This window comes from Anguilla anguilla, chromosome 12 (assembly GCF_013347855.1).
Source record: "Anguilla anguilla isolate fAngAng1 chromosome 12, fAngAng1.pri, whole genome shotgun sequence".
Classification (NCBI taxonomy): Eukaryota; Metazoa; Chordata; class Actinopteri; order Anguilliformes; family Anguillidae; genus Anguilla; species Anguilla anguilla.
The window spans coordinates 3,668,760-3,680,983 of NC_049212.1; the positions used below are offsets into that span (position 1 = coordinate 3,668,760).

The 12,224-nt window shown below is 44.5% G+C and overlaps 2 protein-coding genes and 1 pseudogene across 2 annotated transcripts; 2 read left to right on the forward strand and 1 right to left on the reverse strand.

The window, feature by feature from the left end:
- The first annotated feature begins 241 nt into the window (after window positions 1–241).
- On the forward strand, window positions 242–1,027 carry LOC118209910 (golgin subfamily A member 6-like protein 7). Its single transcript, XM_035385635.1, has one exon. It carries the CDS (start codon window positions 398–400, stop codon window positions 1,025–1,027), a length of 630 nt encoding a protein of 209 aa, XP_035241526.1. The 5' UTR covers window positions 242–397.
- A 741-nt stretch (window positions 1,028–1,768) lies between these two features.
- Window positions 1,769–4,935, forward strand: LOC118209911 (annotated as a pseudogene).
- A 2,170-nt stretch (window positions 4,936–7,105) lies between these two features.
- LOC118210175 (mRNA decay activator protein ZFP36L1) lies at window positions 7,106–10,466 on the reverse strand. Its single transcript, XM_035386127.1, has 2 exons — window positions 10,314–10,466; window positions 7,106–9,809 (listed from the first exon to the last, which is right to left on the reverse strand). The coding sequence occupies exons 1-2, from the start codon at window positions 10,365–10,367 to the stop codon at window positions 8,673–8,675; spliced, it is 1,191 nt and encodes a 396-aa protein (XP_035242018.1). The 5' UTR covers window positions 10,368–10,466; the 3' UTR covers window positions 7,106–8,672.
- Window positions 10,467–12,224: the final 1,758 nt, after the last annotated feature.

A 12,224-nucleotide genomic window follows, 5' to 3' on the forward strand; every position in this document is an offset into this window, starting at 1 on the left:
AAAACGTGAACAGTCCTTCTTCTGGTCAATCAGCAGTAGCCTAATTTAGTCTCCACTTAGGGCTGCTCTTCAACAATATGTTTAGACACTGTTAGCTGGTATGAAGCCAACAGCTAATCTCACCCCTCAGCCCGAAAAAGAAAGGCAAGGGTGAGAATGGAGAGGTGGAAGGGGGGAGAAAGAAGGGGGACATGGAAAAGAAGAGAGTGGAGGAGAAGGGTGATATAAAAAGGGAGAGGGAAAAGGTGGAGGGTGAGGCTGACCCAAAAAAAGAGGAGATTGAGATGGAGGATAAAAAAGGAGGATGCAGGGAGAGTGACAGGCGGGGCCAGGGAAGGTGAAGAGGGGGAATAAGGAAGAAGAGAGAAAGCGGCTCAGGAAAATCTGGAAGATAGAGATGAAGAGGAGGATGGCTTTGAAAAAGCAGAGCGAGGAAGAGGCCGGGCCAACAAATGAGAAGAGAAAAAGCAATGAGGATGAGGAGGAGCTCAGGAAGAAAACAAAGAATACTGCAGAGGGGAAAGACCCGGGTCTAAAGAAGCATTTGATGAAAATTAAGAACCAAAAAGAAGCAAAGCAAAAAGAGCTAAAAGAGGCGGAGCTTCAGAAGATTGCTAAGAAAGGGCCCAAAGAGGCAGAGCTGCAGAGCAAGATCGCTAAGGCCTCATCAAAAACTAAGAAGAGAAAAAGCAATGAGGATGAGGACCTGCTTGAGAAGAAAACAAAGGACACTGAAGAGGAGAAAGACCCAGGTTTAAAAAAGAATTTGGTGAAAATTAAGAAGCAAAAAGAAGCAAAACGAAAAGAGCCAAAAGAGGCGGACCTTCAGAAGGAGATCGCTAATAAAGAGCCAAAACAGGTGGAGCTTCTGAAGGAAGTCATTCAGCAGAAGAAAGAGGTGGGCATACAGACTGAGATGATTAATGCAGCACAGAAAGAGGCGGAGCTTCAGGAGGAGATTACTCAGAATGAGCAAAAAGAGCTAAAGCTTCTGAAGAAAAGAGCTAAAGCTTCTGAAGAAAAATGAGTTGGACATTCTGCAGACAATGATTAAGGAGAGAAAAGAGGCGGGCCTTCAGAAGGAGGTTATTAAGGAGAAAAAGAGGCGGGGTTTCAGGAGGAGGTGATTAAGAAAGCACAAAAAGAGGCGGGGCTTCAGGAAGAAGTGATTAAGAAAGCACAAAAAGAGGCGGGGCTTCCGGAGGAAGTGATTAAGAAAGCACAAAAAGAGGCGGGGCTTCCGGAGGAAGTGATTAAGAAAGCACAAAAAGAGGTGAGGCTGAATAAGATGAAGAAGAAAAAAGAGGAGAGGCTTTTCAAGATTATTCAGGAGAAAAAAAGAGGCTGAGCTTCAGAATGAGATTATGAATATGAAGCCAAAAGGGACAAAAACAAAGAAGAGAAGAACGAGCGAGGTCCTGCAAGAGGCGCTTAAGGAGGAGAAAAGGATGACTCCGCCCGGAGAAGGAGATCTGAAGGAGAAATGGAGACTCATGGAAGAGGGCAACAAGTTTGCTGATGACATGAAGGTGTGTATACACACACACACACACACACTGTACACACACACACACACACGTAGCTCAGAAAGATGAATTCAAGAATGGGGGAAACTCTATGTAACAGCTTACCCTTGCTCTTACCATAGCAGAAGCAGAAGGAAGACACCAGGCTGCCTGCTGTCTTTGAAAAAGAAGCCCGGACAGGACAGTAAACCCATGAGACCCATTAAGATTATGAAGGAAGAAGAAGGAAACCAGCAATGGAGATGGTACAGAGGAAGTTGCTTGAACACAGGGGACCGCTGTGTTCATCGCAGAATGCCAGCCCCTTCCCGATGGTGTCAGTTTCTACTGTTTCTACAGTTTCTGGTGAGTGTGTGTGTGTGTGTGTGTGTGTGTGTGTGTGTATGTGTGTGTGTGTGTGTGTATGTGTGTGTGTGTGTGTGTGTGTGTGTATGTGTGTGTGTGTGTGTGTGTTCTCTGGCCTCAGGGTGAGCAGTGAAACTGAATCCCCATGCAGAGGAAGTGGCCTTCTTCTACGCTCAGATGCTGGACCATGAGTACACTGCCAAAGAGGTGTTCCGTAACAACTTTCTTACAGACTGGAGAAAGGTGAGAAACGGGGGGAGAAGGGGGTTGGGGGGAGGGGGGGGGGGGTGATGGACCCGCTCCCAGTCTCATTAGTGTTCACTTGTTACTACTTGTGTGTTTTCAGGCCATCAAAGCGGCCAATGAGAGGCTTACTGAAGAGTATGGCTACTGCACTCTGGACCAGCACCGTGAGCGCATTGGAAACCTCCGGATTGAGCCCCCAGGCCTGTTCCGTGGCCGAGGGGACCACCCCAAACGGCATGCTGAAGAGGAGGATTCAGCCTGAGGATGTCATCATCAACTGCAGCAAGTAAGAGGCATGCTGGGAGCTAGAGGCATGGTGGGAGTAAAGCCTGCTGGGAGTTAGAGGCATGTTGCTAAGTGTGAAGCTTGCTGGGAGTGAGTGCATGTTCCTAAATGTGATGCATTCTGGAAGTGAGGGCATGTTGGTACGTGTGATACATTCTGGGAGTGAGAGCATGTTGGTACGTGTGATGCATGCTGGTAGTGAGGGCATGTTCCTAAATGTGATGCATTCTGGGAGTGAGGGTATGTTGGTATGTGTGATGCATGCCTGGAGTGAGGGCATGTTGGTGGAACAAGGAAAACACCACCCTCACCCCCCCCACAGATAATCCATAATCCCAGAGCCCCCTGCTGGTCACAGGTGGAAGGAAGTTCGCCATGACAACACCGTTACATGGCTGGCCAGCTGGAGAGAGAACATTCAGAGCTCCTGCAAATACATCACGCTTCATGCCAGCTCCAAGCTTAAGGTACACGTTGGACCCAACCCACACAAGGCAGTAACAGTTTGCTAAAGAAACCACACTAGATATGCAGACCCCATTATAGACCAGTAAGTGATGCAACAGCAGGCAAAGTAAACCTTTTGCACTGTCCGCCCGGGGTGAGAAGGACTGGGAGAAGTACGAGGTGGCCCGGAGACTGAGCTCCTACGTGGACCAGATCCGGTCCCAGTACTACCAGGACATGGATTCCAAAGAGATGCTGATATGGCAGAGAGCCGTCGCTCTCTACTTCATAGATAAGGTGAGTGGAGGGCGGGACTTCCTGTCTGCGACGGGTCTGTGCTGTCATTGGCTGAGCACATGGCCTGAAGGTGTGACGTGGAAACGACTGCCACCCTTCAGTTTGAGATGCTAAGGTCCACTGCGTTATCGTTACGACCGAATCACGAAACGAACGGAGATTCGATTTGCTGCCGCAGCTGGCCCTGAGGGCGGGGAACGAGAAGGTGGCGGGGAGACAGCGGACACGGTGGGCTGCTGCTCCCTCCGTGTGGAGCACCTCACTCTGCACAGGCACCTGGGCGAGGACGAGTACGTGGTGGAGTTTGACTTCCCGGGAAAAGACTCCATCCGCTACTGCAGCCGAGTGCCCGTCGTCAAGAGTTTAGACATCGGCCCGAACTCTTCCTCAACGTTTCCTCAGCGCTGCGTTTATGTTTCTTGTTTATGTTTATCTGGAATGGTTCCGATGCACTGTCCTGTTGTTCTGTGCTCCAGGTCTATAAAACCTCAAGGTATTCATGGAGAACAAGCAGCCTGGATACGATCTGTTCGACCGACTGACCGTGAGTCTTGAACCCGATTGCTTCTCTTTTCTGACTGAAAATGTATAGCTGAATCGAGAATATCTTTGTGTGTGTGTGTGTGTGTGTGTGTGTGTCTATAATACTCCCACTCTCTCACTATCTGCGCAGACGTCCACTCTGAATACATATCTCAGCTCTCTGATGCCCGGTCTGACCGCCAAAGTGTTTCGCACCTACAACGCCTCCATAACCCTGCAGAAAAGACTGGCAGAACTGTCCTGCAGTGAGTATCTACACCTCTGCTCCGTCTGACACACCTGTACACTTACCTGTTACCTGTCCCACCCCTACAGTCTTATGCACCATATATGAGTTATATAATCATACCGACATCCAATTACATATACCTGTGCATCTAACAAAGTCACTCCTAACCACAGTCAAACCCCGCCCCCCCCTCTCTCTCTCTCTCATGATAGAATCAGATGGCCAAGCTGAGAAGGTGCTCGCCTACAACAGGGCGAACTGTGCAGTTCCAGTTCTCTGTAACCACCAGCGGGCGGAGCCAAAGAGCTTTGAGCAGTCCATGGCCAGCCTGCAGGCCAAGGTACACAAGGGGGCGGAGCCATAAGCACTGGGGAAATGATTAGGGGAGGAAGAAGACATGTAGAGCACAGATAGAGGGAGGAGGAATGAAGAAGGCATCTTGTTCTTGCTCCCATGTTCTCTTTCCTGCTCCTGCAGATTAACAGTAAGACGCAGGAGCTGGCCCAGGCCAAGACTGAGCTGAAACTGGCCAAATGGAAGGCCAAGGGCTGCCCTGGCAACAAGTTGCATGTGTGAGTGTCCCACGTGTGCATTATTCCCTCACAAGTGTGTGTGTGTGTGTGTGTGTGTGTGTGTGTGTGTACGTGCGTGTGTGCGTGCGTGCATTTGTGTGTGTGTGTGTGTGTGTAATTTACTGTGTGTGTGTGTTTCAGTGACGTTGAGAAAAAGCGGAAAGCCACTCGTCGCCTTGAGGACCAGTTACTGAATTTGAACATTCAGGCCACAGACAGAGAGGAGGGCAAACAGATCGCCCTAGGAACCTCCAAACTCAACTACCTGGACCCCCGCATTACCCTCACCTGATGAGCGCACACACACACGCACACTCACTCACACACGCCACACACACACCATGCTGGAAACATTTTGAATAAAAATCAGAAGTCATCACCTTTTTCTCTGAACTATCTAAATTGTACAGTGCAGAGGGGTGAATGTGTGTGGACTGTGTCTGGTGAATTAATGCCTGGCTGTTTAATCTTTTACTCTCTCTTTCTCTCTCTCTCTATCTCTCCAGGTGCATGAACATGAATGTGCCCATGGACAAAATCTACAACAAAAGCCAGAGAGAAGTTTGCCTGGGCTATCGACATGGCCGAAGCAAACTTTAAGTTCTGAGCCCGCACTGGCTGTTTAACAGCACTGACCCCCCTCCTCCCCCTACCATACCCCCACCGCATGACAAAACACAAAAAATATATTTTATAAGTACAGTGTTGAATATTACTCTGATGAATGTGTGTGTATTTAAGATATCTTATATAATCTAATCAAAATCTATTGCAAAACAATGATATTTTTTCTGGTTTTCTTTTGTTTGTTTTTTTGTGATGCCCACACTGGCTGTTTTAACAGTGATGACCCCTTCATCCCCTACCATTCCCCCACCACAAAAAAGAAAATAAAAGCTTTCTCCTTTAAAGAACCATCCCAATGATTTTACTAGTACAGTGCTGAATATTACTTTGATGAATATGTCTGTATTTAAGATATTTAATAAGATCTATTTAAAATCTATTTCAACACAAAGATCTTTTTTCTGGTTTTCTTTTTTTTTTTTTTTTGATGGCTATGCCATTTATACAACCACATGCATTTCCAGAGGAGCTCATTTCAGCATTTTGCTCAGTACAGGGTTCATACACTTTTTCACCAATGATTTTCAATGACTTTTCCATGACTTCTCCACAACCTTTAACTAAATTTCCAAATGACTTTATCTCAGCGGGACGATTTAAAATTATTTATTGTAACACTAAGTAAAATTAGGTCTGCATCTGAATCAGTTACCACAATTGCAGGGCAGTGTAAAGTCTAGGAAATCACTGTGGAATTATTGCCTGGCGTTTACTTAGTTACTTACTGGTCGTGGTAGCGTTTATGAATGCCTTTTTCTTCTGGGGTGTGATTGGTGTTCGGGGTAAAAGAGGATATCGTGGTTTCATGGAGTGAGGAAGAGAGGAAAATTGTACAGAGGTCTAACTGTGTATCAGTAAGGGAAAATGCTACCGTAAAACTGCTATAATGCATTATCCTTTTTGAACCTGTAGATGTCAGTCTTTCCTAAAGAGAGCAAAAGCAGTCTTCTCATTCCATCAGAGTTGGTGGTGAATCCTGTGAGCCATCATGAGTGACAGAACACTCAGAAATGTCCCCTAGAACTGTCAGGTCTGCCAGGCTATAGAACTCTGGGTAAGAATGTGTTGCTGAGAAAAGCAATATTTAACATTTATCATTTGGTAAACAAATTCTTATATCCCCAAGCCTTGATATGCAGAGATTTCTACTGGAAAAAGTTGATCACATCACAGTTCCTCTTTAAACTTTTAGTTTTGCTGAAAATTAGTTCCACCTTTTTATCAAACCTAAAAATGAGATTTAGAGGTAATATTAGCAAATCCAGCTCGGATTAGAAAATCCTAGATGAGACAGAGGATGAATATTTAACCTCCAAGGCCTCAGTGTGGACATGATGGGGGCCAAGTTAGATGTCATTTGAAAAGAACCATATAATCCCCCCCCCCCCCCCCCCGGCTCCCAGCTCCCTCACACCCACCCCCCTGCAAACAGTTGGACATTCAATTGAAAGCAGAAAACTCTCTCCCTAGCCCTCCAATAAATCTACTTTCAAGGCCTCTACCCCCTGAATGGACTTGCAAATGACCCTTCTCTGAAGCCCTACTGCATTAGCATAGAGCGCATTAGCATACAGATGTTTCCAAGAAAGGGAGAGCTGGCCCACAAAGGCCGCCCTGCGAGGCCCCCCCCCCCACCCCCCTTTTTGTGTTTGTCACCGTTTCCCTTTCTTTCAACAGAATGGCTACTGTCTTTGTCTGATGGATGGCTCTTCAATGGGCTCTTGGTCTGGCCTTCCCAGAATCGCTGAAGAAAGGCACAGCACAAAAAAAACACTTCTGTTCCCTTCTGAAGCCATTTGTGTGTGTGTGTGTGCGCTGTAGTTTGTTCCAGGTCTTTACATTTTATGCAAGTAATATTCAGATTTTTTAGTTTCATAGTTTGATGCCATTTACAAACACGTGGAGTATCCTTCAGTTTAGTGAATGACAGACAACTCGCCATTGTGTTTATCTGAAAAGTTTCATATAAACCAGACTGAGACACTGGCTTGTTTTTTGAATGACAGGTTTATTTCAAAACAAAGGTGTAAAAAATATATTAAGATAAAAAGAGGGATGTCCCTCCTGCGGAATGTAAACAATACACTTAAATTATATATAAAAAAAACAAATAATATAAACCAACACAAAATATAGTTTTGCTTTAATAACAAGAACATGAAATAAATAGATTTTAAGTTAACAAATGCAAAAGCTTGTCTTTTCAGTCACACAGTTAAGGCAAAAGTAAATGATCACAGTTGCACTACAAAATAAGCTCTAGGCTCACTAGTCAAAACAACTTAAAAATAAAACTATGTACATGGAAAACAATGATTTATGACCCCCTCCCCCCAAACCAAACACTACATCCCCCAACAGTTCAGATGCTTAAGTATTCATTTTATATTTTTTTAAAAACAACCATTCTGGAAATTTAAAGAAGTTATTCGCCACACGTCACCTCAGTCATTTCCTCTGGACATTTAAAAAAAAGACTAGAGACTTTTAAATCTCAGGAACACTGATACTCATATGTTGACATAACTGTCCCTTTGTCAAGTTAGCATAGACCACAATTTCTAAGACCCATGTTCATTAGATCTGGATGGCAATAACTGCCAGATAATGTATTAAATTTAAGATCACATCAGAAACTTTTACACTGTTGGTTTCAGGACAAACATTGCATTATGACTACAAGCGTTATTACAAATGGACAACCTATCATGGGTAATGTTAGATTGGTAAATGGAGACTGAGAGCAATGGGTGTGTCGTTTCATTTAACAAGGTAGAACATAAACACAACCACCCATTTGCTAAAAGGATCATACTAGTTAAAATCCTGAGATGACATTCTACATTCAAGAAAGTCTATTTTACTTCTTCTTAAAGCTACAAAATAGCTCAGACAAAGCACTTTAAAATTAACTGGGTAAAGCATTTTTTCAGCATATTAGAGAAATTACACAGTCTTGAAAAAGAAACTCTTTCCGTGGGACATAAAAATATAAATAAACCACAAAAGCCCTATGGTTAGACTATTTGATAATACTGTCCATTAGACGCCTTCACTAAAGGCTACGATTTACTTACAGTACATTTTGGAATAAACATAAGATTAATATGAACTCTGCCTACGAGACTTCACATACTTTCTTCTCAGCTTTGGTAAAAAATGAAATAAAAAAATACAAAAGTAAGAAGACATGTGCCTTGGAGTAAACCACTGTAAGCCTATTCCTTTTCGATGATGTTTATTTTATGTCACGAGCAATACCACTGTAAATGCCGGCAATGTTACACTTCGACTTTCGTGGTTAGCCCCAATACACGTCCTCTTTTATTATTAACACTTTTTTCAAACCTATAAAATGGGTACAGAAAATTCTTGAACAGAACTCTCATTTTTTCCAGGAAACAATAATATAGTATAAAGCTACGCCAAGTACCCATGAATAGCTAAAAGGGGTATACAACAGTATACATTGTCAGATTTCAAAGTTTAGCTAGTTATTCACTAAACAAAGCACCGCCCGAACTGCTTCGAGGAAAATGCAATATGCACATAGATTTAGTCGTCTGAGACAGACAGGCGGCTGAAAATGGGAAGTCGTCTGCCTTCGAAACTCGGAGAATCGCAACCACTGAGGCTACTGGAGCTGGTGTAGCCTTCTTGGTCGGAGAGAGAGTCCGCGGACGCACTTCTTTGCAGCACTGTCAGCCCGGTGAAGGTGAACGCGTTGCGGTGGCGATTCGGGGCTGCGCTCTTATGCGCACAGCCGCTGTAGCTTTTGGAGTCATTGATCGCGTAAAAGCGCGGGTTTGGTGGCTGGTCATTGCCGAGGTCGGTGGAGAACGGATAGTTGTGCTTCAGAGCGCCTGGCTCTGGGAATATTGGGGAAAGGAGGTCTGGGCTGCCGGTGGAAGGAGGAGGGGATACCGAAGACGCCCTGGAAAAGGTCAGGGTCTCCGGGACCGCCTGGAACCCGGTGTGCACTTGAGACGAGAAACCAGCGAAGCTAATGCTCTGACGCAACAACTGGGGGCGTTCTCGCATCTGTTGACGTTGCGATGGCAAGTCGCCAGCCGGACCATGCTGCTCGTCTGCGTTGTGGATGAAGTGACAGCGCGCGCCATAGGGACAAAAACCGATGGTGTGGAACGTGCGACAGGGCTCGGTTTTGTACTTGGGGTGTCTACTAAGACCTCGAAGCTCCTCCATGCCATGAGCGAACTGACACTTTGCTCCGTATTTACATGTACCGCTCTCCTCATAAGTGCGACATAACTCAGTCTTGTAGCGCGTAGAGATAGGAGGAGTGGAGGCTGGAGACTTTGGAGACGACAGAGAGCTCGTGCTGATACTCAACCCGGGCGGCGGCATAAGTGGCGGCGTAGGCAGCACCTGCTCGCCGGTTCCGAAGCTGCTCACATGACTCTCAATCATGCTGACCGAACGATCCACTCGAAATGGTATCTGGTTGATAGACGACCTGGGCAATTGTTGCTGTCCGCGGGTCCAGTTTTGGTTTCCCTGCTGTATAGGCCAGCAGACCAGCTCACTGGCGGGGTCGGTGCTGCCGCAGCTGTTGAACTTGGAGTTGGGGAGGGTGACTGGGCACATGGAGTGTCGGCGCTGAAATCCCACAGCGCGTTGTTTCGGGGTGGCGGGTCCTGCGCCAGCTGTCATGTCCAGGCCTCGAAAATTCTGTTACACAAGAATGGGATAAAAGCACATTCCAACGTAAGACACTTAAACTGTAATTGGCAACCAGAAACCAAGCAGTTCCATAATCCCAGAAAATACCCATACATTATCGAGGAGACAAATGCGAGTCTAATTACTGTACGCTCATTACTGAACCTCATTATTGAACACTTTTTGAAAACACTGTTTAGGCAAATCTTGCGTGCAGTGGTGTGACTTGCCGTAAAATCATTTTACAGACGTTCTGAAGAATGAGAGCGCATCAAGACAGCTGAACAATTATACATGTTTTCTCCAACATTAAAAAGAGTAAAACGTTGACTTCGCGTAAAAATCTACTCAACAAATGCCCAGAAAATGCCTCCTTGCAATAGACAAGTCGACTATAAGCACCGTATTAGCTCAAACTGTAACTTTCCAAATTAGTGATTAGTTAAACTCCTGCAATGAACTTTAATCGCATGAAATCTTTAACGGCAAATTTGCGAATTCGAAAGTTCTCACCTTGCAAAATTCGTCATCCAGCTCCAGGAAGGGTGTTAGGAAGTCGGATGGCATTGTGCCGATAGTTCAGTAAATTATCCCAACAGTATGTGTGGAAATGTGATTGCCTGACCACCCCAACCGACCACTTTCAAAGTTTAGAATCCAGATGCTGGAGTCTCAATAAATAGACTTAGCGTTGCGGACTCCACCCACACCAGTGCGACACAGGCGGGTCCTCAGTGAAGTTGACGCCCTTCTCAGTTTCAGTGTCAGAACTTCTGTTCTTGTTTCGGAAATTCCGGCCTCGCCGTTCACGAGTCCTCATCCTGAAAAGACGGAGGGATGTTAAGAGTAAACTGAAGCAGAGAAAGATAGAAAACTAAGCCTCGTGCTTACAAATTTTTAAAAACGTTTTCTGCTCTGCCCAGACAAATTGATAGGAAAGTACATAAATGAATGAGCAGCTGGAATTTGATTAGTTTCTTTAAATTAACTTAATTTCCAATCCATTTAACAAAGTACAATACACTGCATGAATATCATACCACGTGTACATTTTACAAGCAATTACTTGACCGAAGAATTCCAGGGAGGGTTCTTTCTTATTGTTTATATAAAGTCCTTTTTCTTCAAAGTTTTATTCTTGTTTGATTTTGAATATTTTTGTTTCTCAGCCTGTCTTCTCCACTCCATTGTCAAGCAAAGCCCATTTTAACTGGATAAAGTTTTAGATTTAACATCAGTAGACAGATGGCAAACATCCAAACTGTTGTCGTTTATTATAATAATAATAATAATAATAATAATGTTATTTTACTGGTTTTAGACCCAGTAAAGGCTCATCTACAGTTGCAAAAAGTCATGTGCCTAAGATCTCCTTTGCCTGCCTCCTGGTTGCCCAGGAACAGTAGTTTGCTCATCTGCATAATGCTTTGTGCCCCAACAAAACAATGAGTGAATGTCATTAGAATCCACTTCTCTTAAGCTGCCAATCTGGCACCAAGCAACACAGTGAACAGACATCTTATGACACCTTTTGTAAACTTTGACTAGCCTCGAGTGGCTTTACGCTACAGTTTGTAAATTGCCTCGATGGTAGTTGCTGTCATTTTTGTTTAGCTCTGATGTTTTTGCACACTATGTCCTGTTTAGCATGCAAAGGCACCTTAGTAGTAAGTCTGCTTTTTTGTTTCAAAGTGGAGTGCTCTTAGAAGGACACATACTGAATTTGAACAGAATCATTTCCACTGCAGGACAGGAACTAGGCAAATAGCAGCTGAAATTGCCATGACAACACTACTGTTTTTCAACTGAGCTATAGCACATCATCACACCCAACATATCAAAATGCCTGAATATCACCACCAGCTGCAGTATACATCTAAGATGCTAAAAAACACATGTTAAAAAAAATATTTTTTTTAATCTGCAGGAGGAATTATTCTTTTTTCACCACACACACACACACACACACACACACACACACACATATATATATATATATATATATATATATATATATACACATTCACCGGCCACTTCATTACGTGACAGGAGTGGCACCCGGTGTGGTCTTCTGCTGCTGTAGCCCATCTGCTTCAAGGTTTGACATGATGTGCGTTCTGAGATGCTCTTCTGCATACCTTGGTTGTAATGAGTGGTTATTTCAGTTACTGGTGCCTTTCTATCAGCTCAAACCAGTCTGAGCATTCTCCTCTGACCTCTGCCATCAACAAGGCATTTTCACCCAGAGAACTGCCACTCATTGGATATTTTCTCTTTTTCGGACCATTCTCTGTAAACCCTAGAGATGGTTGTGCGTGAAAATCCCAGTAGATCAGCAGTTTCTGAAATACTCAAACCAGCCTGCCTGGCACCAACAACCATGCCACGTTCAAAGTCACTTAAATCAACTTTCTTCCCCATTCT